At 47.3% G+C, this 23290-nt stretch overlaps 1 protein-coding gene across 7 annotated transcripts in view; it reads right to left on the bottom strand.

Moving 5' to 3' along the window:
- Positions 1 to 23054, bottom strand: part of KLHDC8A (kelch domain containing 8A) — a 34262-nt gene extending 11208 nt beyond the window's left edge. Inside the window, exons 1-6 of one of the 7 annotated variants that reach the window (XM_074935976.1) lie at positions 23005 to 23054; positions 22309 to 22378; positions 19045 to 19079; positions 14011 to 14229; positions 4411 to 4477; positions 3781 to 4212 (exon numbers count right to left, since the gene is read on the bottom strand). In XM_074935976.1, coding sequence (XP_074792077.1) covers positions 3781 to 4156 — 376 coding nt within the window. In that variant the 5' untranslated portion in view covers positions 4157 to 4212; positions 4411 to 4477; positions 14011 to 14229; ... (1 more) ...; positions 22309 to 22378; positions 23005 to 23054. The other 6 variants (XM_074935974.1, XM_074935975.1, XM_074935978.1 and 3 more) reach the window with 6 other exon arrangements.
- Between the last annotated feature and the right edge of the window lie 236 nt (positions 23055 to 23290).

Here is a 23290-nt window from a genome sequence, read left to right as displayed (position 1 = left end):
AGCATGTCTTTGAAGTCTACCTGCCTGGGCTGGGAAGCTCAGTTCCAGGTGCAGTGTAGACAGACCCCTACAGGCCCAATAAAGCACACAGGGTAGGGGTGAGAACTGGTGGCACAGTGGGAGCTGCAAATAAATGACTGGGGAATAGGGAAATAATGCCAGAGGGCCATGGGGGGAGGGAAGAGCCTGGTCACACAGGGGCTTTTTGCTTTCGATATAGAAATGCATGGCTGGGAGGGATCTCCAGAGATCAGCCCTCCGCACGGAGACAGAATTAAGCCTGCTTAGACCATCCCTTCTGTGAGGGGAAATGGGGCTCATGACAGTGAGGACTAAGATCCCTGGCTGGTGCCAGATACGTGCTTGAGCTCTCACACAGCCCTGCTGGTGCCTTATGTCTTGACTTGCAGCACCCCCTGCTATTCCAGCCTTGGGGTTCCCATGTGGAGCTCAGCCAAAGCACCTCAATCCCAACCCATAGCCCCTCCTGCTACTCAGTCTAGGTGTTCCCTGTACCCAGCTGATGCCCCACTGTCCTAGCCTGCATCACAGGGGTTAAGGTGGGGTGACTGTTTGCCTTTGGGGCTGCTTGGCCCCTGAGGGGGCAGGGTGCGAAAGGTGCTGTGTGTTGTTTCACTCTGGCTGGATACAAGTACCTGGCTATTTCTCCCTGGAAGAGGAGATGAGGTCATAGAAACAGGTGGAGCACTCAAATGACAGCAGAATCAACACAGCACTCTCCAGCCCATACTTAGGGAGAGCGTTTGAACCGCCTCAGAGCAGGCAAAAGATGGTGAATCCTGTGACCCAAGCCATGGTGTCAGAGCCAGGACACACACAAGGCACAGAACCGATTTGTTGATAGCTGACTCCCTGTCACCCACATCTGTCCCTGGGTAACAACAAATGCAGTCCTCACGGGTGGAATCCTTTACATACAGACACAGGGGGTGGGCGGGGTTTCTCCTACACAAATGCTTCCAGGCTTTTCTATTCCCAGAAATGAAATCCAAGAACCCAATGGCAGCAGCCTGGCCCACAAGAGCATCCCTACAATAATCTTCCAGTGTATGCAGAGCAGAGCGCTAATGAGCATCCCTACAATAATAAACCAGTATAGGAAGCCCTCAGCAATCCCAAGCAACCCTATAACACACCAGCATATGCGCCCCCCCCGCAGCACTTCTGAACAACCTTACACTAACAAACTAGTCTGCTCAAGGAAGACAAAATACTGTGGAAAGGATTTATGTTCCAGACTTCTCCGGCCAAATTGATCCCTGCTGTATCTGTGTTTAAGCCAGCAGACTTACAGCAGGGATGAAACCGGCTCGACGATGGTAAACATTGGGTTTTGGGTTTTTTTAAATGCCTGGACAGTATCCTTTTTAATCCACCTAAAAATAAATGGAAACCCAACCACTTCCAAAGAAGCTGTCTGGCCATTAGGCAGAAGAGGCGTTCATGATCCAGATTGCGTCAGGAAGCTAACTGACCTTCGGGCTCATTGCATAAGAACATGGCTCTCAGCCTGGGGCTTTTCATTGCATGGCAGCACATTCCAAAGGAAATCAATATTCCAGGCCTCCGCTTAGAAATTGTAAACAAGACGCCTAAATAGGCAAGCCAAAGCCCTGATACAAGGATTTTCCATTTGTCCATTTAATGCCATAGTATTATGAAAGGCAGAGGAAAGAGGAGTGTTTGGAGCTCACCAAAAGACACCTCCTTTTCTTGCACCACAGAATTTGTACCTGCATTTTGCACTCACAGTTCAGTCAGTGGTGCAAACCAGGGCCCTTGTGCCTCTAATGACAGTACCCGAAGCGGGGGGAATCAGGCAATGGGAGGCATCAATGCTCCATTCACACCTGTGCAGTCGGTTCATTTGCACAGGTGCAAATTTTGGGATCCGGCTGGGATATCCCTACCGATGCTGCAGAATCCCCCTATTCCGTGAGTAGCCCCATAGGGTATCGCAAGCTGGCCCTTTTCAGGGGCAAATTGCCACCCTCTCTCCAAGGAAGATTAGGGCACTGACGGTTGGAAATGCACCTACTGATACTCTCCCTAAACTGGCCGTGAGGTTCAGGGAGTTCACAATGGGGCCTCGGGCATAGGCGGTGGGTTACATGGGCCCGTGGTGCCCGTGCTCCACCAATATTCAGAGCACGGGGGTCCGGCTCCACCAATATTTGGGGCCAGGCCTCTCCACTGGCCCTGCCCGCTGCCCCCGGGTGCCTCCCCCAGAGTGTCCCTGCGCAGCGGCTGGCTGCTGCTCCCTGCGCTATGCTCCCTTGCCAGCTGGTGGCTGGCTTCTTTCACACCGCGCCCACCAGTGCCGCTCCACCGCTCCAGCTACAAGGGAGTGGGGCGGGCTGAGACGGCTGCTGTGGTCTGCGGAGGGAGGAGGCACATGTGATGTGATGGCAGCTCTCCCCCCGGGCTCTGACCCTTCACCAGTCAAGCCACTAGGTGGTGGGATGCATCCTCCCCACTTGGCGCCACGGGGGAGCCGGTGGAGAGGGGCCCTAGGGACACATGCAGCGTGGTGCGGGCTGAGCGTGCTGCTGGCGGCAGGCCCACCGACAGCAATTCTGGGCCCCAGGGCAGATCAATCAATGGCCCCGAACGCGCCCCGTGCCCCCCCCCGCCACCAGAGGAGCCCCAGGTCAGCTGCAGCCCTGTCCCTGGAAGACTTCTGAAAGGCTGTTGAGCTGGGGTGGGCCAGGGAAAGCTCAAGGCTTTTCCCATTTATAATGAAATCAGGAGGCAGAATGATTTCACCTGTCTACTTAGTAGCTCAATATGGCTATGGTAGACTCACCTGCTCCATTGTCTGTTTCTCCAGAGGGCAGTGGTACAAGTGCCAACCAGATAAAGTGGTGGATCCCACCCATCCTGTGGCCCAAATGGAAGGAGAGATAAGGAGCCTACCATCTCAATTGTACAGCCCTTGGAAATAGATGCCAACCGAGAGCAATTTGTTCCTATTCGTAGCCCCTTGGGAAAAGTCACAGTAATTGTCTCCGCTCACAGATTCTAAGCCATTTTATGATCCTTGTAGCCTGGTTTGCAGAGGTGCTAAGTACTCATCACTGCCAGTGACATGAACGGGAGCTTTAGGTTTCCCACATCTCTGACAATCAGGCCATAAGACCTTGGAAATACACATGAATGGGACCATCCCAAGGACCAAATTCTGCTCTCCATTCAATCTGGGACTGAAACTTGTGTAACTGAGAGCAGAATTAGGCCCTACATAACCCCTATTGGCATCTCTGCCTTACAGAAAACCTGCAAAACTAGAGTTGGGCCCAAGCCAAAACCTGGGATCCAAAAGTCACCCAACGTTGGGAAAGTTTGGATTGCAGCACTGCAGCTTGTGCCTGTCTAAAATAATCACGGCCATAAGAGTGCTCACCATCCACAGGCAGAGCTGGAGAGCCAGTGGGAACCACAGGGTCTGTCTGGGTTCAGCAGTGTCAGTGAAAAGTCCTCTTTACAGTGGTTCTGGTCCAGTCCTGCCTCGTTTGGACATTGCAAGGGGGAGGGGTCTAGCTGACCCAACTTCTCCAACCTGAGGCTCAGCTCGAGTTCCCAGTGCAGGGTTTGGGAAGGGGGATTGTTTCCTTGCCCCCGTTCAAAGCCCCCCACCACCCCAAGTGCCTCTGAAAGCTGTTTGGCTAGATACATGAGCTGAACCCATGTCCTACCCTCCACCCTTTCTCTCTGCAGTGCGACTCCCCACACGCTGCCTAGGAAACAAATTCTCCTTGCCTTTCACCGTCACGGAGATGCCCATGGAGGCTTCCCTCAGGGAGTTCCTCTTCTTCCACTTGCCCTCATCTATGTTGTACATCTCCACTATCTTCAAGGGCGTCTGCTTCATCCCGACCCCTCCTATCACCATGATCCGCTTGCCCAGGGTGGCCACAGCTACTCCAGCCCGGGCCGTGGGCATAGGAGGGAGAGAATTCCACTGGTTGGCTTCGGGGGAGTAAACCTCGAAGCAGTTCATGGGGACTCCGTTGTCATCGCAGCCTCCGATGGCAAAGACCTGGCCGCCTGCCTCCACCAGCGAGCAGTAGACCCTGCCGCTGGGGAGTGGGGCGAGGGTTTTCCACTGGAAGTCTTTGGTACTGGGCACTTCCATTGCGGATCGTCAGGGATGAGGCAGCATCTGTCCTGCTTGCCAGGGGGCTGGCTAAGCTGCAAAACACAGCCAGAGATAAGCATCACACACAGACAAAAACCAACAGAGAAATATACAAAGAAACCCCCACCCCCACCCGAGAGCCAGGCAGCCGGGAGCACAGCAACCCCTTCATGAGCAATGCATCCATGCAGTCGCCCATAATGAGAGGTCCCATCTACCAGAGAGCGAGAGAGAGAAGAAGGAGCCTGTACCTTTCATCACGTCTCCATTAATCCTGCAGTTCCACATCTGCCAGAGCAGCTCACGCGGAGCCAGGTCCTAAAAATAAAAGGCACAGGTTGGAGTCAGCTCGCTCCCCCCTTTTCCAAGCATCCCCTCCCCCACAGGACATTCCAACCGAGGATGCTGCAAGCCGTCTGCTCCCCGGCTCAGAGCTTTCTTAGCTCATGAGGAACTTTTCTTTGTTTAATTCTTCATTGACAAGATTAATATTAATGCCCATTGTCAACGTCTTCCCAAACCCCCAGGGAAACCTACCATGGTAACTCCTGCTGGGAAAGGCAAAAAGGCTGGAGTACAGAGAGCAACCCTCCAGCCACAGCTCTCTGACTGTCACACGCAGCATTACAGCTGAACTGTAAAAGATCCAAAAAGCAGCCCAGCAGGACAGAGAGAGAGAGAGAGAGAGAGAGAGAGTCCCAAACTACCACTGGAAACCAGGGATTATTTTTTCCTCTCACCCTGAATGGCTGTCAAACCTTCAGGGGAAATGAACAAGTGAAGAGCGACAGAGGAGAGCAGACACACAAAAGGGGAGCAAGAGAGGCAGCCACCCACGCACGCACACCTGTGTATAAATAGGGGTGCAAACCGCAGTGAGAAACTCAGCCTTCGTTATGTAACCAGAGCTGCTTAAAGTAAAGTAGAATTTATATATCCCATCACTCTGGGACTGTAGCACCCTGGACACACACTGTGTACAGAGCATAGGTGCACTTCTGGATCCAGCAGCCAATGCTCCTCTCCAAGTGTCACAAACTGATCCCTGAAATTCAGGCTTCTGGCAATAATGGATATTTGCCACTATCAAAGGAGAGCACATGTGGAGGTTTGTTAGCCTATATGGGAAACCTTCCCCCACCTGGCATTGTAATGCTTCATACTTCTCCTTTATAGCGCTTTTCAGGGGAGGATCTCAAAGTGCCTTCACAGAGTAACATTATCCCCATTTGACAGAGGGGCACAGAGAGGTGAAGTGATTTGCCCAAGGTCACACAGTGAATCAGTGTCCAAGATGGGGAAAAAAACCAGGAATCTGGACTCCCAGAGTGCAGGCCTATCTGACTTGGTTCCCTCTTCCTCCGGAGCTTTAGGGATCTTGATGCATGTGAGATTCAGCCTGAGCCTGCTCCTCTGCACGGTTTTGTTTTAGAGAAGCTAACACCCATCATCTCGTCTCAACCTTCTGGCTAAGACTGAACATGGCATCAGTTTAAGCCTCTGATACTGCGATTGCGCTACGGGGGGGGGGGGGACGACGACACTCTCTCCTGTTTGGGATGGGGGAGAGGGTAGGATCAATGGCCTAATGGCGCTTTCCTATCTATGATCCTATTTCAAAAATAAGGTAATGGCAAGCCCTATGCCCAAGCAAAGCCAGCAACTGGCTGCGTGGTCCTGGCTTTTTAGGGGACACCTGGTTTTTTAGGGGAAAAGACCAGCCCCACGTCCCTCTGCATCAGCAGGAGCAGAGGGAGAGGAAACAACTTGCTCCCAGACACTCCTGTGCACCCCATCCCAGCAGCCTGAGCTCACACCGCCACTTGCAGATCATGGCTCTGCCCAAAGGCAGTGGCTGGGATGCCCCTTGCCATTGCCAGAACTAGGAGCCATCACAGAATTCCAGAGGAGATATGTCCGCAGCACCTCCTACTAACCCACAACGTGTCTCATGCAATGCCTGGCATTGCTTCCTAAGGAGCCAGGCCTCCCACATGAGAAGCCTCTGGTTGCTTCTGGGCTGACAAGGCTGTCCACACACACTGAAAGGGTGGGAAGCACTTACTCCTCCAGTCCCGGCCGCATCGCTTCAGATCTCCCCAACCCAGAACCCTTTGACAGCGAGAGCAGATTGAGAGAGTCTGTAGCCTAGCAACAGCCACCTACAACTCCCTTTAATCACCTATCAATTTGGATCTGAGCTGGTATCTTGATGGGTTCACTGAACCGCACTGTGGAGCATGAGCAAATTCTCCCCAGAAGGAAAGAGGGGCAGAGGTTCTTCACGCCAAAGGAACCAGAGCTATCACAAAGGCTCTGCATGGCTGAAAATTTCCAGTCTGAATTCAATGCTGTGGCAAAGGACAGAACTGATAGCCCTGCTATGGCACAGTAGGTAGTGCAGGGAGACCTGTTGTCTGTGCCCAGCTCTGGCACTGACCTGCTGGATGTCCTTGGCCAAATCACTTATCCTCCGTTTTCCCCATCAGGAAAGTTGGGATAATGATAGTTTGTATAGCCCCATGAGATCCACAGATGGCAAGTGCTATAGAACAGCAAGCTATTATTATTATTTATCCCCGGGTGGGCATAGAACTGGCATCAGCAAAGCAAACTTCGCACCCACTGTCCTGCCCATCAATCGCTAGCCTTGATCTGTAAGGACCACCTGCAGGTGAGCTCAGTCTGCCTAGCCCAATCACTTCTTGGCTTCTTCACTGGGACTGCCAATAGAGGGAGAGCAACTGTGATGCAGACAGCTGACCACCAACAACTGGACTGAGATCCATCAAACTCATTTCACACATGAGCTGCTAAGAGCTATAACCCTTTCAGCGCCTTTGGCAGCAGTCTGAGCGGCCCCGTGCTGAGTCAGTTGCCTTGCTTCCCTTGTGAAATGCAGGATCCTTATTGGAGCAGGAGAGGCACAGGGTTCCGAGGCCTCTGTGCAGTTTGGCCTGAAAGAAGCAGACTTTCCTGCATACGATTCAGTGGGTGGTTGCTCCAGTTCAGCATGGGTTTGAGGGAAAAAAGCAATGCAAAAGTGAGACAACAGGGCCTAGGAGCAAAATCTAAGGTAACCCAAACATAAAGGGGCTAACAACAACAGGGAGGCAACGTCACAATCCCGCAGTCTGTATTCAGCGGTCTCATTAGGGAACTGCAATGGTGGTGAAAATGAAGGGATTGACAACACTGCACAGTGCAGACATTTGTTATGCAAGCTTCTTTCAGCCTAAGGGATCCTGCTAGTTCATCTCCCTCCTGACCTGGAGCAATTTGATTATTCCAGTCTTGAGCCTCCATACAGCCCTGCCAGTGCATCTCAGTCCTGATCTTGAGGAACCCTGCTTTCCAGTGCTGGGTTCTTGACTCCCCCCGACAGCTTTGCTAATTGATCTCAGCCCTGACCTGAAGCCCCACACCCTGCTACTGCAGTAGAACCTCGATTTCACAAGCACCAGTCTTACGAACAACCAGTTATACACACCATTTTTCCCAACTGGAGAAAAACACGGAAGAACAAAAGTGAGGACGAACAAGTAGACATCCCTTCCCATTCCGATGCCTTCAGTGCTTGGGGAATCGCTTTGCCATGGGGTGAATGACAAGACGAAAGTCACGCAGTGAACCAGGCTGTAACTTATGCCCTGCACCTGCTGTATTTTTGAGCTGTTCAATTTTATGAACTGTTTGATTTTATGACCTGAAACCCCAATGAATTAGCAAAATAGGGGGTTCTACTGTACATACCAGGTCTGGGCTCTCCTACACAATGCAGTAATGAGCCAATGCACCTCAGCCCTTCCCTGAAGGTCTCCCCCACCCCTTCATTGCTGGGATTCCCAGACAGTTCAGCCACTGACCTCTCTTAATCCTGTCCTTGAGCAAACCCTGAGCCTCACACTTGAGCATCAGAGACTCCCAATTGCATCAGAGCATAAGAAACCCATAGGCCTGATCCTGGCCCCATTGAAGTGGACAAGAGTCTTTCCATGGACTTCACTGGGCTTTGGATCAGGCCCTTAGTGAGGACAGACTAAGCAGAGACCTGCCAAATTCATTCCAGCTGTGACCAAGTCAAATGGAACCCACGTGTGGACATCCAAAGGGGAGCGTCTAGTGCATTAATCTGCTACCTCGTATGAATTCTGCTGCGTTGGCATTGAAACGATCTTCTAGCCTTGCCGTCCACCTCTAAACAACATACAATAAAAAATAGTTAAGGTCAGCCTGAAACACTTAGTCCTTCCCGCCTCTCTCAAGGGGCACTAGGATTTTCACTCCCAAGTAATAACTGTGCTATGCCTCGGGACTGTATGGCCGTCACTAATGTGCTGAGCAAATAGCCCCAACCTACTTCAGCCATGTTCCCCTTCATCTACTCCCAGGCAAACGGAATGATCACTTAATTATACCAAACAAATTGGAAGCATTAACATTTTCTTCCTAAATGGCTATATTAAAACAAAAATGAATAGTAATTGCTTTTCTATCAAAGGAGATGGGAGAGGAGAGATTCTCTTCGTCATGCTAAGCCAGCTGCCAGAGCTGCCCGAATCGTTCTCGGCCAGAAACTGCCAGGATAAAAGCTCCTAGCAGCGGGGCATCCCTTGACCACCCAGTGCATTTGTGGTTCAAAGCAGGTGACAAGGAAGGCATGAAATTTACAACCTCAAGAAAGAAAAATACATGGGGCCTGAATATGGGAGGTGAAACTGATGGGAGCAAAGGGTGCGCAGCAACGGAAGCCTCTAGCCCAGTGGTTCTCAACCAGGGGTGCCATACCCCTGAGGGGAAACGGAGATCTTCCAGGGGGCACATCAACTCATCTAGAGATTTGCCTAGTTTTACAACAGGCTACATAAAAAGCACTAGTGAAGTTGGTACAAGCTAAAATGTCATACAGACAATGACTTGTTGATACTGCTCTATATACTATACACTGAAATGTCCATACAATATTTATATTCCAGTTGATTTATTGGTATAATTATATGGTAAAAATAAGAATGGACACAAAAGTGTGCTGTGACACTGGGTATTTTTATGTCTGATTTTGTAAGCAAGTAGTTTTTAAGTGAGGAGAAACTTGCGGGTACGCAAGACAAATCCTACTCCAGAAAGGGGTACAGTAGTCGGGAAAGGTCGAGAGCCACTGCTCTAGCCCATAGTTTGTATTCTACAAGAGTTAAAAACAACAACCTGGAAGCTGTTACAGACAAAACCATTATTCCTTGCCCTCTGGTTTCCATCATGCTCTGAACAGCTCACTGTTTGGTATCTCGGGGGAGTGCAGAACACACACAATTAATGTTACTTTTTAAATATTCAGCTGGCGTGGCTCCATTGAAGTCAACAGAGCTACACAGAGTCACTCCTGCCTGAAGATCCAGCCCCACGTTTTTTAAAGCAACATTATTTGCAGCAATTTGCTCTTTATAAAACAGCCATTTGAAATTTATTAACAGCTGTGTGTGTTAAGTCTTGTAGTAAAGTGATTGTGTGTGAGTGAGCTGGGGGGGATGAACTCCAAACACACCTAGGTTTGCTAGAATGCAGGTAGGTGTTTTTTGCTACCTCTCTCCTCTCCTAGACTCTCATATTTCAAAGGGCGTCATGCTCTAACGGTAACTCCTGCGCAGTGGGTCACAGCAAGGCCTAAGAGCCACTTAAGTCTTGAATCTTCATTCCAGTGAAAACAGCTTTGTTTGTATTTAAACACTGTCCTAAAGCATCAGCAAACCCAAACGTTGTACCCTTGTGGCTAGTTAGTGCCTGAGAGCCGAGAGTGAAACCTAACTAGAGAATGACTCGAAAAGAAAGGGAGTCTCTTTTCACCCTCCAAGTCTTAGATGTTGAAAAGTAAATGTGATGCTCACAATTCTTTTCATTTTATACCAAAGGTTAAGGAAATCTGGAGCCTGGTACACCACTGCATGCTCCAAGCTGGTGGAATGATACCGATTTCCATGGAGTTACAAGGCTTGATTTGCCACTGTGTTTCTTAAAAATATAGGGCTTCATTCTGATCTCACATTGGATTTACACAGGCGACTCTGAACTCTGCTGGCTTTGGTGAAGTTACTCCGGATTTACACTGCTGTAAATTGAGAGGTGAGCTAAGCCCATGACATCTGACAGAGTCCCTTTGAAGATCACGATGCTACCATATTACAGCTCCCCAGACTGGTCGCACTGTTGCCAAGGAGTGGGCTAGATAGACAGATGCAGATTAGCCACCAGCCTGAGAAAGACACCAGAAACCTATATTCCTTCTGACCCCAAAAGAAAGCTCTTGTACTCACCTAAATGTCACATCAGATAAGTGCTGTGCAGGTCTGCTGTGTGCTATCTGAACTGTCAAGGAGGCTTGAATGTTTTGCTGTGAATAATATGACAGCAAACCAATACCAATAGCTGAATCCACAATTATTCTCAATACACTGGAGACAGTCACAGCAGCAGAGACAGGAAGACGGGCAACTATAGGTTGGGAATGTTATGCAAACACTGGCGAAAGATCTCCTCTCCTGTTCCCCAAGCACAGCATCTACATTTGTGAGCGAGCTGCTTCATTTCAATTACACCGGCTGCCTGCACTCCGTTAAAAAGAGCAGGAGGAGAGTACAGGCAGCACGGCTCGGAGATAGAGACACCATCTCAAGGGAGGTGCTTCAGGGCTGAGAACCGAGCTGATACTTGCTCTTCGAATGTCACCATCTAGGGCTTGTGGGAACATATGAGGATGAGGTTGAGCGGATGTGGAGCGCACGTGGGATCCCGATCCAGCATTCATGGGACACCTGGTGGCAGGAGGGAGGCCTCGGCATGGAGCCCGTAGCTACATGCTCCATAATCACCACAAGGACTGTGCTGAAGATCACATCTCCTTGTGGGTGGCTGTTTTCCACCCCTGTACTGTGTACACTTCTTGGGGTATTGCAGTCAAGGGGTGCAGCTGCAGCTCATGCAGACATACCCATGCTAGCTTTCATCCAGCTCAACTGATTCACCTTGGGGAAACGTTCAGAGAAGAACTGAACTGTAGGCCTGCCTTACAGCGCCAGCCCACCCTGTTACATGCGCCCGTTAACAGAGAAGCAAAAAGCAGCATTTTAAAAATTTGAACTTGGAGCTTCCTGACAATACAACAGGAGCAAAAATCACATTTTTCTAGAACAGGATAGGAAGCTTATGGAGAAACAAAATACGACCAAACGAGGGGAAAAAAAAATAATTATGAATATTTCTTTCAACCTTTTTTGTCCTGTTGCTACATGCACAAAAAGTTGGCAGGATGTAATGTATTTTAAATAAACACATGCTGTGTCCTGAAACGTTCCAGACAAGCGAATGTCCTGTAAACTTTGATTATAGTGATTCATTTCAAGATCAGCTGCTTCAGCTCATCTAAAAATATATATAATTTAATTCACGTGCCTTTTTTTTTTGTTTTGTTTAGTTGCATGGAATGTTCTGGATGAATTTCAGCCAAGGTGAACCTAGTGCAAAGGGCTCGATTCGTGGGCTGACAGACATCAGTGGCAAAAGCCCCAAGGCTAGCAGAATCAGGCCTCATTAGTTATGTCCTCTCTGCAAATAGAAGTGGGTTTTTACAGCAAGGTAGCTCTCTCGATGTAAAATCCTACTGGAAGCAAGGCATTGTTGTTTTTATCTTGATGCAGCTATTCAAGGTCAACTCTCTGCCCACCATCTGGGGTTGACCTCTAGGAGTTGTATGGAGGTGAAAAACTACCCATACCTTTTCTCTATTTGAATTTTACACCGAGAAACCAAGTTTGATGTAAAATGCACCTTTTTGCAGTGAAGACAGCCAATGAGCGAAGCGTGAAATACACCATGGGGTAGATTTTCAGAAAAGAAACGAGCCAGATTTGTCAGTGTGAAACACACATAATGGGGCCAGATTTCCAAGCACTCTGCACCCAGTGGGCACCCAAGTTGCAGAGCTCCCCTGGAACTCTGGCCATTTCTTTTGGTGCCTAAACAGAAGCAGCATCTTGTTTGCAACTCGGATGCCTTTTGTGAGTGCTGAGCACTCGGAAATCTGGCCCTCTTACCAAAGATTTTCATGCTTTACAGCATGATCCTGTACAAATAAAGCCTCTCTCCCTGCTGTTGCTACCCTCGCAGAAAAGCGGTGCAGCTCAGCAATATCTGCAGATAGGAAGGCCTTCCATATGCGGATCTGAAAGCTATGAGCTTAGAGCATTATTTTATGATTATCCTGCCCTACACAGTATTGCGTTACTAGCCTGTGCTTTCAAATGACCCCAATTTATACCACGTTTTAGCTGCAAAGGCTTTAAATCATTCTGAAAACTGGTACTCTGGTGCCAACATTATTTCCCCTTTGCACAAGGCCTGACAGCTGAGGCTTCTAAATGAACTATATATATTCGGGTTGAATTGGACATTTGCTGACCTCCCATCAAATTGAATCGAGTCTCTCGACAGCTACCAGAAAACCTGACAAAACCCCAGCAAGCCCTATTTCTTCCAGGATTCCATGGCTACAAAATGTTGTGCAGGGGAAAAGATGCTTTCAGTGTGGAAAGAGAGAGGGAAAGATTGTCTTGGTAAATGGGAATTACCTGAAACTTTGTGAGGAGAGATGAGACCTTTGCTACAATGGGCAGTTCATTGAGCTCATTCTTAATTTATATGCACACAGTTTTAATGCAAAGACAGCAGACTATGAATATTTAACTTCCTGCCTGGTTTTAACCCCATTAGCAGCCCCTTGAGATTGTTATTTGCCGTCTTAACATGCCAAATGTAATTTTCCGATGTTGCTAAACAGAAGGACAGAACGGCATTTGCAAGGAAATATTCTACAGCTAACAGCAGGGCAAAGGGAAATCTGCAGGAGCCCCAGATCAGGGGCAGAAGAGAAAGAAATTACGGTCTGATTTTTAGAGGGGGTGGGCACCACACCTCTGGAAATTCTGCCTGTTAGGACAGAGAGGGATGCAAATTATCCCTTGCCCCTGTGTGGCTGGGGAGCCCCGGAGGATATAGCAAGATTTATTGGACTGCTTGATTCATCCTGGGATTTGTCTAAGGAGAGACTCGGAGCTACAATTCCTACAAAAGAAAAACAAACCACTTCACATAGCAAACACTGACCCTTTCCTGATCTTCCTAATCCCCATGCTGTGTTCCTCCTTCCCACCCTGTCATAACTACTGTTGATCTCTACAAGTAAAAGTCATTTTATTTTTCACGGGGTCAAATATGCAAGTTTCACTTTCATATCTTTCAGCCTCAACAATCATATTCGTGATATACCCATCCCTGTGGTATTTAGGCCACCTGTATAAATATAATTTAAGGAGCTTGGGCCAGATCTTCAACTGGGGTAAATTAACATAGCTCCATCGACTTCATCCCTTTATATCAACTGAGGATCTGGGCCTCTTTTCCTTCAAGGATTGGCCTGGACTGCAAAAGGCTGACACTGTCTGGCTTTGGATTGTGGCAAGGTGAGCCGCAGCCCCACAGATATATCCTCAGGAGATGCCAACTAGAAGCACCCTCTGAGAATTTATACTCAGTGCAACCTTAGCTTTGAAGCAATTCAAAAGCAACCACTGAGAGAAAATTACCACCCTGGCCTGACCCACGTATTTCTTTTAGAGAACACTGATGCTCTTAGAGATTCATCCCAGGTTGCGCCTTAGAAGCTATGCTCATGTGTGAAAGAAGCTGTTCCCTTGCAAGGCTTGCACTCATATACACACACACTAATAACCCAATGACCTCTAGCGAGCGTGGAATTTTCTCTCGGCTGCCAAAGAAATACTTCAAAAGTGTCTTGTACTTACAGTTTTTGCGAGGCAGCGGTGGGTCCCAAGGAAGACTTGCTCTTTATTCAGAATGCTCTGCAACTTTAATACAAGTAAGTCCAGACACCAAACTCCTGCAAGAGCAGCTCTGAATCTCTCTTCCTCTCCTTTGTTCCTCTGTCTCATTTCTCTCAACAGCCATTCTCTCTCTCTCTCTCTGTGCGTTGGTCTGTCTCCTTCTCCCAGGAGGTTGCAGCCCTTGTTAAGAGGAAAGTAAAGCAAGAAAGAAGCAGACTGGGTTTCTGGGGGGGAAGAAAGAAAATCAACCGGCTGCATAAATCCAACTGACCTAATCGCTTTCCTGCAAAAGATGAAAGACAATTAGAGTCAGAGGAATCCCCATCTGGTGTGACCACATGTATTTCTCAGTGCCCTGAGTCAGAGAGATGTGTGTGTACGTGTGTGTACACACACACGTACTGGATTATACGAGCCATGCTAAGCCTTTTATGGCACCCAGTGCTAGCACAGGATGTTTTGTAAGAGGGCCTCTCTCTCTCTGAACTTGCAGGGAAAACAAAACCAATAGCGAAAGGGAGGCAGAAGGAAGAACTAAAATGGGAAAGATGAAAAGCAGGAGATGTTTCCAATGAGACACAGAGGGCCAAAAGGTAGCCCTAGAGAGACAAATGTAACGCCCTTGACTTGTGGAAAGTTTTGCCTGCTTGAGCCAGGACTGAATTTAGCTCAAGGTCTCAGAAAGCATCTCATTAAGCAGCTGCTCAGTCCACACCCTAGATCCTTTAGGGGCAGGGGAGAGAGATGCAAACGATCCCTTGTGTCTGTTTGGCTTGAGTCAGAGCCCCGGAGGACGAGGCAAGATTTAATGAACTGCTTGATTCACTTGAAACCACCTTCCCCAAAGGAGGACATTCCATGAGAGAAGTAGAGCACATCACGGAACGGGCCTCCCTAATACCACGAACGAGTCTGCTTCAATACAGAAAAGAAAAAAAAAAAACCACTGACTGCACACCCTTAGCTGTCACCTACCACCCCACACAAGAACCCAAAGAGGGTATCATCAAACAGTTACAACCCATACAACCCATACTCAGCGGACCACATCCTGAAAGAAATCTTTCCCAAACCCTCTCTTTTGGCCTTCAAACAATCCTGTAGCATCGCTTAGCTCATCATCAGAAGCTAGCCTCCCAAGGCCAGGACCCACCATCTCAAAGCAGCACCAGGCCCTGTCATAACAGATGCAAAACCTGCAGCCATATCTCCACTGCTATGATGGTCAATACCACCCCGCCCTCACACACACCTTTGAAGACCCAAGGGTCCTACACATGCCTATCACAACATGTGCTGAACCTTGTCCAGTGCATCAAATGCCCAAACAACAACAACAACGTGGGTGAAACTAGACAATCACTAGACTCTAAATTGAACTCACACAGAAAAATGATAGGGTGTTTTTGTCTTATCTCCTGCAACTGATCACTTTTCACAAAAATACTCTATAGCTGGCCTCTCAGTCTTTGTCCTCAAAGGAAACCTGCACAACACCTTCAGAAGAGGAGGCTGGGATCTTAAATTCATAACTTGGCTAGACACCAAAGATCAGGGGTTCTAGAGAGACACTGGTTTTATGTCTCATTACAACACTTTGCAACCCACTAACTTGCCTTTGTCCTATGATGGTTGGTGTTAATTGCCCACTTCATTTTGAACAATTTCTTGGAACATGTGTTAACTCCTTATGCTTAACAATCTGTTCCATCTTATATTCAGCTGTGACACTCTGATTAACTTTCCCAGCCCTGAAGAAGAGCTCTGTGGAGCTCAAAAGCTTGTCTCTTCCACCAACAGAAGATATTCCTCACCAAGCTTGTTTCTCAAAGTATATCCCAGCAGCTGCTTCCCAAAGTTATAATTGCATAATGGTCCAGAGCAGTTTTTTCTGGTGCCAACGTCACCATCTACCGAGGAGCTCCCTACACTATGAAACTCTCTCTAATTCGTTCTCTTTACCACTTATTTTTGCTGACTCTCTCCATATTGAATTGCACACGTTCACATATGCCTGGGAAAATGGTTGATGATCCCATTGGATATCACTTCCTAAATCTGTGAGCTCCTTGAGACAATGGATGCATCCTAAACCAGCACATGCATAGCACCCTATCTGTGTATAGTCACCCAGGCTTGGATATGTAGTAGGGTTTGAACCTGCATGCTTCAGATCTAAAAGCATGAGCAGCTATCACTTGACCTAAAGAGCTCAGCCCCTGTAATGTCCCCCCACCCCGTCCTATTATCTTATCTGTAGTAGCCTCTTTAAGCTGTTATGTACACCTGACACTACAGGGCAACAAAGACTCAGTTTCTTTTAGTGTGGGTTGCATGTGTGCTTAGCTCAGACAAGGAGTCCCCCTTTTGCAGATGGGGAACTGAGGCACCGAGAGAGTTAAGGGCCAGATGTTTAAAGGTATTTAGGTGCCTACAGATGCAGATAGGCACCTAGTTGGATTTTCAAAAGAGCCTAAGCAGCTAATTTCCAGCCCCCTAGGTGCCCATTTGCATCTTTAGGTGCCTAAATACATTTTAAAATCTGGCCCCAGGTGCCATGTCCATGGTCACACGAGAAGCGTGTGGCAGAGCTGGAAACGAAACTTCCAAATCCTACTCCAGGATCCTAACACGGGACCATCCTTCCTCTCTCACCTGATAACTATGTGAAACCAAGCACTAGATCATCTAAAACTGGGCCCAGACTAGTTCTAACCTTTGTCCACCTTTGCAAAAAGCTAGCAAACCTTTCGGAGACTTTGAGCTCAACTTTCAGTGTTGTCCGGAACCAAGCAAGGTTAATTATTACAGATGTTTCATGCAGTTCTACATAGGAGCTCTATTTTTAAAGCAAACCGGGTCATAAAAAATGAAGAAATCAACAGCAAGATGACTAAAATGACTCCACATGAAAGCGAATTCCCATCCCCTACCAGCTATTTTCATCTCCTATTAGCTTTCCAGTGGGAGGATTTAATTTGCATTTAAATAGAAACCTTAGGAACATGGCCAATCTAATGTTAAAATGCTAATTACAAATGCATTTGCCTCTTTAAAAATTAAAAAGAATGTCAATGTGCATTTTAATGGAGGGCTTATTAGTGGTTTGGTTTTATTAGATACTTAGTATTTATAAGTTATTATTATTTAACAGACTGTTTACAGCTCAATCCAGACAGCTGAAAACCTAGACACCAAGGAATTTGCAAGATCTGAGCTGACTGCTATGGAGGTGGGAACATCATCATGAAAAAAGTCCTCTCAGGCCATGAAACACCTGGTTGAGTAGAATATAAATTATAAGGTAAGGGGGAGGAACTGTGGAAAGGGAATCTGATGTGTCCCCAAATGAAACAGCCACTATGGATAAGTAAGTAAAAAGATGCAAATGAGCTCCATCCATCCATCAAGGCACCTAAGCACTTGCATAAATTTAAGCATGTGAGTAGTCCCAGTGGAACTATTCTCACACACAAAGTCACACACCTCTTTTTGTGGGTCAGGGTCTAGGAAGTTTGTCTACTGATCCCTGTGTTTCTACTAGGATACTCTGAAACCTTGGATTCAAACACCCTGAGTGTTCCAATTTGGTGGCTTAGGCTCCCACCTCTAATGATGATCATTCCTCTTCTTACGTGTCTGTACAGTGCCTATCACTATGTATTACATACATTAAGATGCTTTTAGACTCCGGAGCTTGTGGTATGAAAAATGAAAACAGAAAGTTGGTCAAAAAATTTCAAAAAGTGAAATTCCAGTGAATATTTGTTGTAGAATTTTCAAGTATTTAAGAAAAAAATTGTTTGGTGAAAACGTTTGACTCATTTTTCAGCCACTTTAAAACGGAGATTGCCATGCTCCCTAACGGACATTTATTCACCTCAGAAAACATGGGTGAATGGTCAACAGCTGGGACCAAACCCGAGATCTCTGGATTAGAACAGCTCAGAAAAACTTCAATGGAACCATTTGCCACTGGAAAATGCAGATTCCCCCTTCACACTCGAAACACTTAGTGGAGTCCTATCAATTCCTCTGAATTTTTGTTTCAGGGAAAAAACGGGGTGGAGGGCGCGGGGGAAAGGAAGAGGTGAACATTCAAACAAAGCTGAAATGTCTCGTTTCAACAACTGGGGAATGAAACATTTTGCTTTTGCATTTTGAGATGTCTTCATTTCAAATGTCTCTCACATGGAACAGAACATCTAATCAAAAGCTGTTGACACTGAATTTTGAAAAAGCATTCCGGTTTCATTCCGATGCCCAACAAAGCCAAATTCTGAAATCTCAAAATCCGTCACAGACTGGAGATGTTGTCCTCCAGCCAGTGCATGAGTTGTTATGCCCAACTGAAGAGACTCACCTCTCTTATTAGCCAAGGCTGTCACAGGCTTATCAACCTCCAGGTGGCCCAGCCATCACTAGAAGGGCGCAGGGTGCCCCAGCAAGCTGGCATGGGTTACATTACAGAGCAACATAAAATGGGTTGAGACAGCCAGTACTAGGGGAGTTTAATGGGAAGGCCCAGAACTGGGACTCAGGACACCTGGGGGTCTATTCCAGCCTTTGCCGCTGACCTGCTGTGTGATCTTGGACAAGACACAGTCTCTCTGTTCTCCTCCCACCTTTGGTCTATTTTAAACTGTAAACTATTTTGGGGAAGGGACTATCTCTTATTATGTGTATGCACAGTGCCTTACACCACGTGACCTGACCTTAGCTGGGATCTGTAGGTCCTACAGGAATATGAATACTAACAGGATACCAGAGATGTTGCAGGGTAGATCATGAATGTATCAACAGAGATGCATGTGGGGAAGCTTGCACAGTCTCTGTCCTCATGGTTTCATTCTTGCTAATGCTAATAAAATCATTCATAAGTGCTAATGCTATTAGCCCATCAGATCTAATTCACCCCGCTTTTTAAAACATAACATTACAATCTTTCATTTGCCTGGCAATCATTTCTTAAAAGAGTAATTCAGTGAGACTTACCTTCCCAGGGAGAATAAACTGCATCACATTAACATCTGCAAAAGAGAAAAGAAGTGAAAGATCAAGACTGTGGAAGAAAGAGGGTTTGCTCTAGATAGAGAAATGTGTTGCAGCGATAGGTAGATCAGTTCGGCCACAAAATCCAACGTGTTCATTGCATGACTGATGACTTCCCTATTGTCTGAGCCAGACCTGACAAGCTGGAAAATAACGGTCTCTCAAGAACCAAGCTTACGTAACATGCTACAGAGACTCCAGAGTCTTCATATACAAAGATAGGAGTTGGCTTAGCCTAGAAGTTGCTTTTTAAATGGTAAAAAAGCCACAGCAGTGTATATAGCTGCTAGACCTCCTTCCACCTACACCATCTCACTGGCTGCTGGGGGCCTGCTCTGTAATGAAAGGGAGGGACGCAGAGACAGACAATAACTGCCATGGAAACAAACCCACCAAACAGATTTGGAAGTCAGACTGTGCCATTAGATGAGTGGGAGAGAGAGAAAGACAGGTTCGTCTAGCAACTTATGTTTAAATATGGTCAGAGCAGAGGACAATGTCGAGTACAACTACAGAACAAGCAGGACAAAAATCCATCCATGGATTGACTCCAGCTGGTGTCCTCATTTTTATGGATAGTCTTAGCATTGCCCTGGCATGGGGGCAGATGCAGAGGGATCTCAAGATGCTTATTAGTTTGTGGGTTGGTAACGGCCCAGTCAAATTCTGGCCTGCCCTGGCAAGCAGGAACCAGGTAGCAAAAATGTCCTGCCTCTCTGAAAACGAGGCAGGAGGACCTAAATTTAAAAAACAAAACAACAAAACCCGTAAAGATTTTCTGCAAGCCAACATCTGTTTCCATGGGAACAGCAGCAGCAGAATTGTCGGGACTCTTGTAAATTACACAAATAGGCTGAACGCTACAAATTTCAGGTTCCCTCCCATCGCACCTGCAACCTTTAAGATTCAGCCGGCTCCTAATATATGCAGTTTGTCAAAGAGGCGGCCATTTTTTCCACCCCCTACTCTTTCCTTGGCTTATTAAATAATCTGGAGGCAACTAACCTGCCTCGTGGATCCTTTACCTTGTGGCATCAGACCAGATACTGTTTTTGCATGTATGCTTTATGCAGTAAGGTGTTTTAGAGCAGCTAATAAAGGGTTAATTTCCCAGCATTCATTGACTAATGCACTATGAGCCAGATTAATCTCTTGGGTCATTCTGCTGAAGCTTCTGCAGTGGCCCCTCTGCTATTGATGGATCCCTTGGCTGAGCTGCAGAGATGAGACCAGGCGAAGGGTAATGGAAGAGAACAAATGGCTTATTCCACACACCCCAGACTCTAATGGTGGCTCAGCAGCCCAACGGATAGGAATCCTCTTCAGAGCAGGAGATCTGACGTCTGTTCAGCAGCGTGGGATTTATTTCCAGGGTAAAAGAGGTGTAACACATTGGCCAGGCATGTCTTGGTGCCAGTCCGTGGTTGACCCATACAGGATCGCCACCTGCTAACTGCTCATAGCCAGCAAAATTAGCCCTTTAGTTTACATGGTAGAGGCCTGTATTGTGGAGTTAGAACTGCTGGATCCAGTCCTTACTGACAATCTCTCTCATAGATCTGGCAGTCTGGCATTTAATTAATTCTCCCTCTTGCAGGGCCCTCAGCTAGTTCTGCCACAGCTAGTCACCTCAATCCTTGGAAGCGTGAGCTCAGAGCTTCAGGATCTCTCAAGGGGAGAAATTCATCGGCTGCACCTGACCCTCTGACAAACAGAGAGAGGCGTCATTTCAGCAGACGCAGCCTCGAAGAAAAGATAGTGGCTGGAAAAATACATACATGACAGCCTCATTCAAAATTAGCCAGTTAGTAGTGTTTCATCATTATCAACAGAAGACGTTAAGCTGCATAACAAGACAGCCTATATAAACGGGATGAAAAATAAGCCATCAGTCTTTCTGTGACTTTTTTTTTTTTGAAGTCCATGTTTATTTACAGCTGTGAAAATGTTTGTTCTTATGGAGAAAGCTTACTTGGGACCTAGCAGGAATCAAAATAGCTGATCTCTACTCAGGATTACCATTGTGATAAATGGAAACCCATGGAAATCAACCAGTGGTTTGCCATTGTCATGAGCTCCCTATGCTCTGAGTTCAGTAACACTGTCCTGTATCAGAGTAACAGCCATGTTAGTCTGTATTTGCAAAAAGAAAAGGAGTACTTGTGGCACCTTAGAGACTAACCAATTTATTTGAGCATAAGCTTTCGTGAGCTACAGCTCACTTCATCGGATGCATACTGCTCACGAAAGCTTATGCTCAAATAAATTGGTTAGTCTCTAAGGTGCCACAAGTACTCCTTTTCTTTTTACTGTCCTGTATGTTAAGAAGGTAAAGATGATTTCCTACGTAGTCCAGCACACGAGGCAGTGCAGTTAGGATAGCAGATCATAAATCAGGTCTTCTACATTCTGTTCCCAGCTCTGAGAGAGTGAGAAAGAGCAAGTGAGCGCGTTTGTCTAATGGTTTGAGCAAGGCAAATCAGAGTCAGGACTCCTAGATTCTATTCATAGCTGGGGGGAGGGGAGGAGCCAGTGGTTAGAGCAGGTGGCTTAGGAATCAGGTGTCATGGGCTCTATTCCCTGACCAGGAAGAGGAGTGTGCTCTGCTGGTTAGGTCAGCGGAATGAGAGTTGAGACTTATGGGTTCTGTTCCTTGCTCACCCATCGTCTTATTGTGAGCTCTCCGGGCAAGCCAGCTAAACTCTCTGTATTGGTTTAGAAATCCGTAAAATGGGCATGTCATTTATTCTCCTCACAAGAGGGGGGGTGTTAGGTTTAGCTAGTGTCTGCCATGCATTTGGAGATCAGCTGGTTGAGAAAGCCCTCGAGGAAGTTCAGCATTCATAAGAATTTCTGAGAATACTTTGGGGAACTTTAGCTGAGCCTTAAAGACAGCATGTGTGTTAATCACTAAACAGGTGTACACCATTTAGTTTGCATGCCAGTGGGGCAGAACCCTGTACTGATAGGCGAGCATCTGCATTCAGAAGTCCATTCATTCTCTAGCTCCACAGTTGGGTGGATGAAAAGTTAAATCACAAGCCTCTAGGGTCCAGGTCTAGGCACTTTTGCAAATATCCAAAGCCTTGCAAAACAACAAGAGAAACGAGTGGATTGGGCAGAGCTATGTTCACAACAATGGGAGGAGACAGAGTACCACCAAGGCAAATGGATGGGACGATTACCTTTTCCTTATGCGTCTCATACCTTATTGTCTTCATCAGGGCAGCTCTCTAAGACGTGTTACAGCCCCAGCTGCTCCCCATCCCTGGGATGTCTGAGGAATATGGAGACAAGTTGATTATAATTGACCTTACTGCTGCAGTGCCCCAGCCATTCCCTATTTAGCAACCATTTTGTTGTCATTACTCTCCTAGGGCTATTTCTGCCGAGCACAGATCCTTGCTGATGGGTCTCAAGAGAAGGCTGCAGTGCGTAAAATTAGATGGGTGGGAGAGGCAGTCTGAGACGGCAGCCTGCCAGCAATCTGTGGGTGGTATGACCCAAGGGGAAGGCAGCGACAAGCACAGCAGAGGAGGGGCTAGCTGGTTAAGAAGGGAGAGTGGACCCTAGCCCAGCCATCATAACTCCCAGTTCACTGATGGGAATTCAGGGCACAGAGGATGGAGGGAAAGGCACAGAGGCAAAATATAAACAAACCAGATAATTGAAACAAAAGCTGGTGCAAATATAGTCTTCCCTTTTTATCTAGCAGGGGTCTCTGTACCCAGACTTGTTTGACCTATTGCTACTACACGTTAGGGATCCTTTTAGTGCTCACTGAAGTTTCTCTGCACTGACAGGGGCATGACAGCCAGCATGATTGGACCTTTCACTTGCGTTTCCTGGATATAGGGGCAGCAATTCTCTTTAGCCAGATATACAAAAAAAACAAAACAAAACCCGCTGCTCCTTCTCCCCGAGATGCAGATGCAACTCTTGCACTTGTGAAGTATTTTCTGAAGAAAGGACAAGCGGCTGCTGTCTCCTCCGTACTAAGCAACAGGCCGCCTTGGGAAGCCACGTCCTGGCGGGATGCTGAGAGCCGTCACAGCACAGACCAGCAGCAGGTGTTTACGTTCACAAAGTGACTGGAAAGGAAGCAGAAGGGTCTGCGCCCAAGCAAAGTAAATAAAGTGTCAGACTTGCAGTCGAGTTAAGCAGTCGGATTAGCCAGCTTGAGGGGTTC

This window comes from Natator depressus, chromosome 21, assembly GCF_965152275.1.
Source record: "Natator depressus isolate rNatDep1 chromosome 21, rNatDep2.hap1, whole genome shotgun sequence".
Taxonomy (NCBI): Eukaryota; Metazoa; Chordata; order Testudines; family Cheloniidae; genus Natator; species Natator depressus.
The sequence above is the reverse complement of the archived record's forward strand: the minus strand, read 5'-3'. Positions and strand labels throughout refer to the sequence as shown.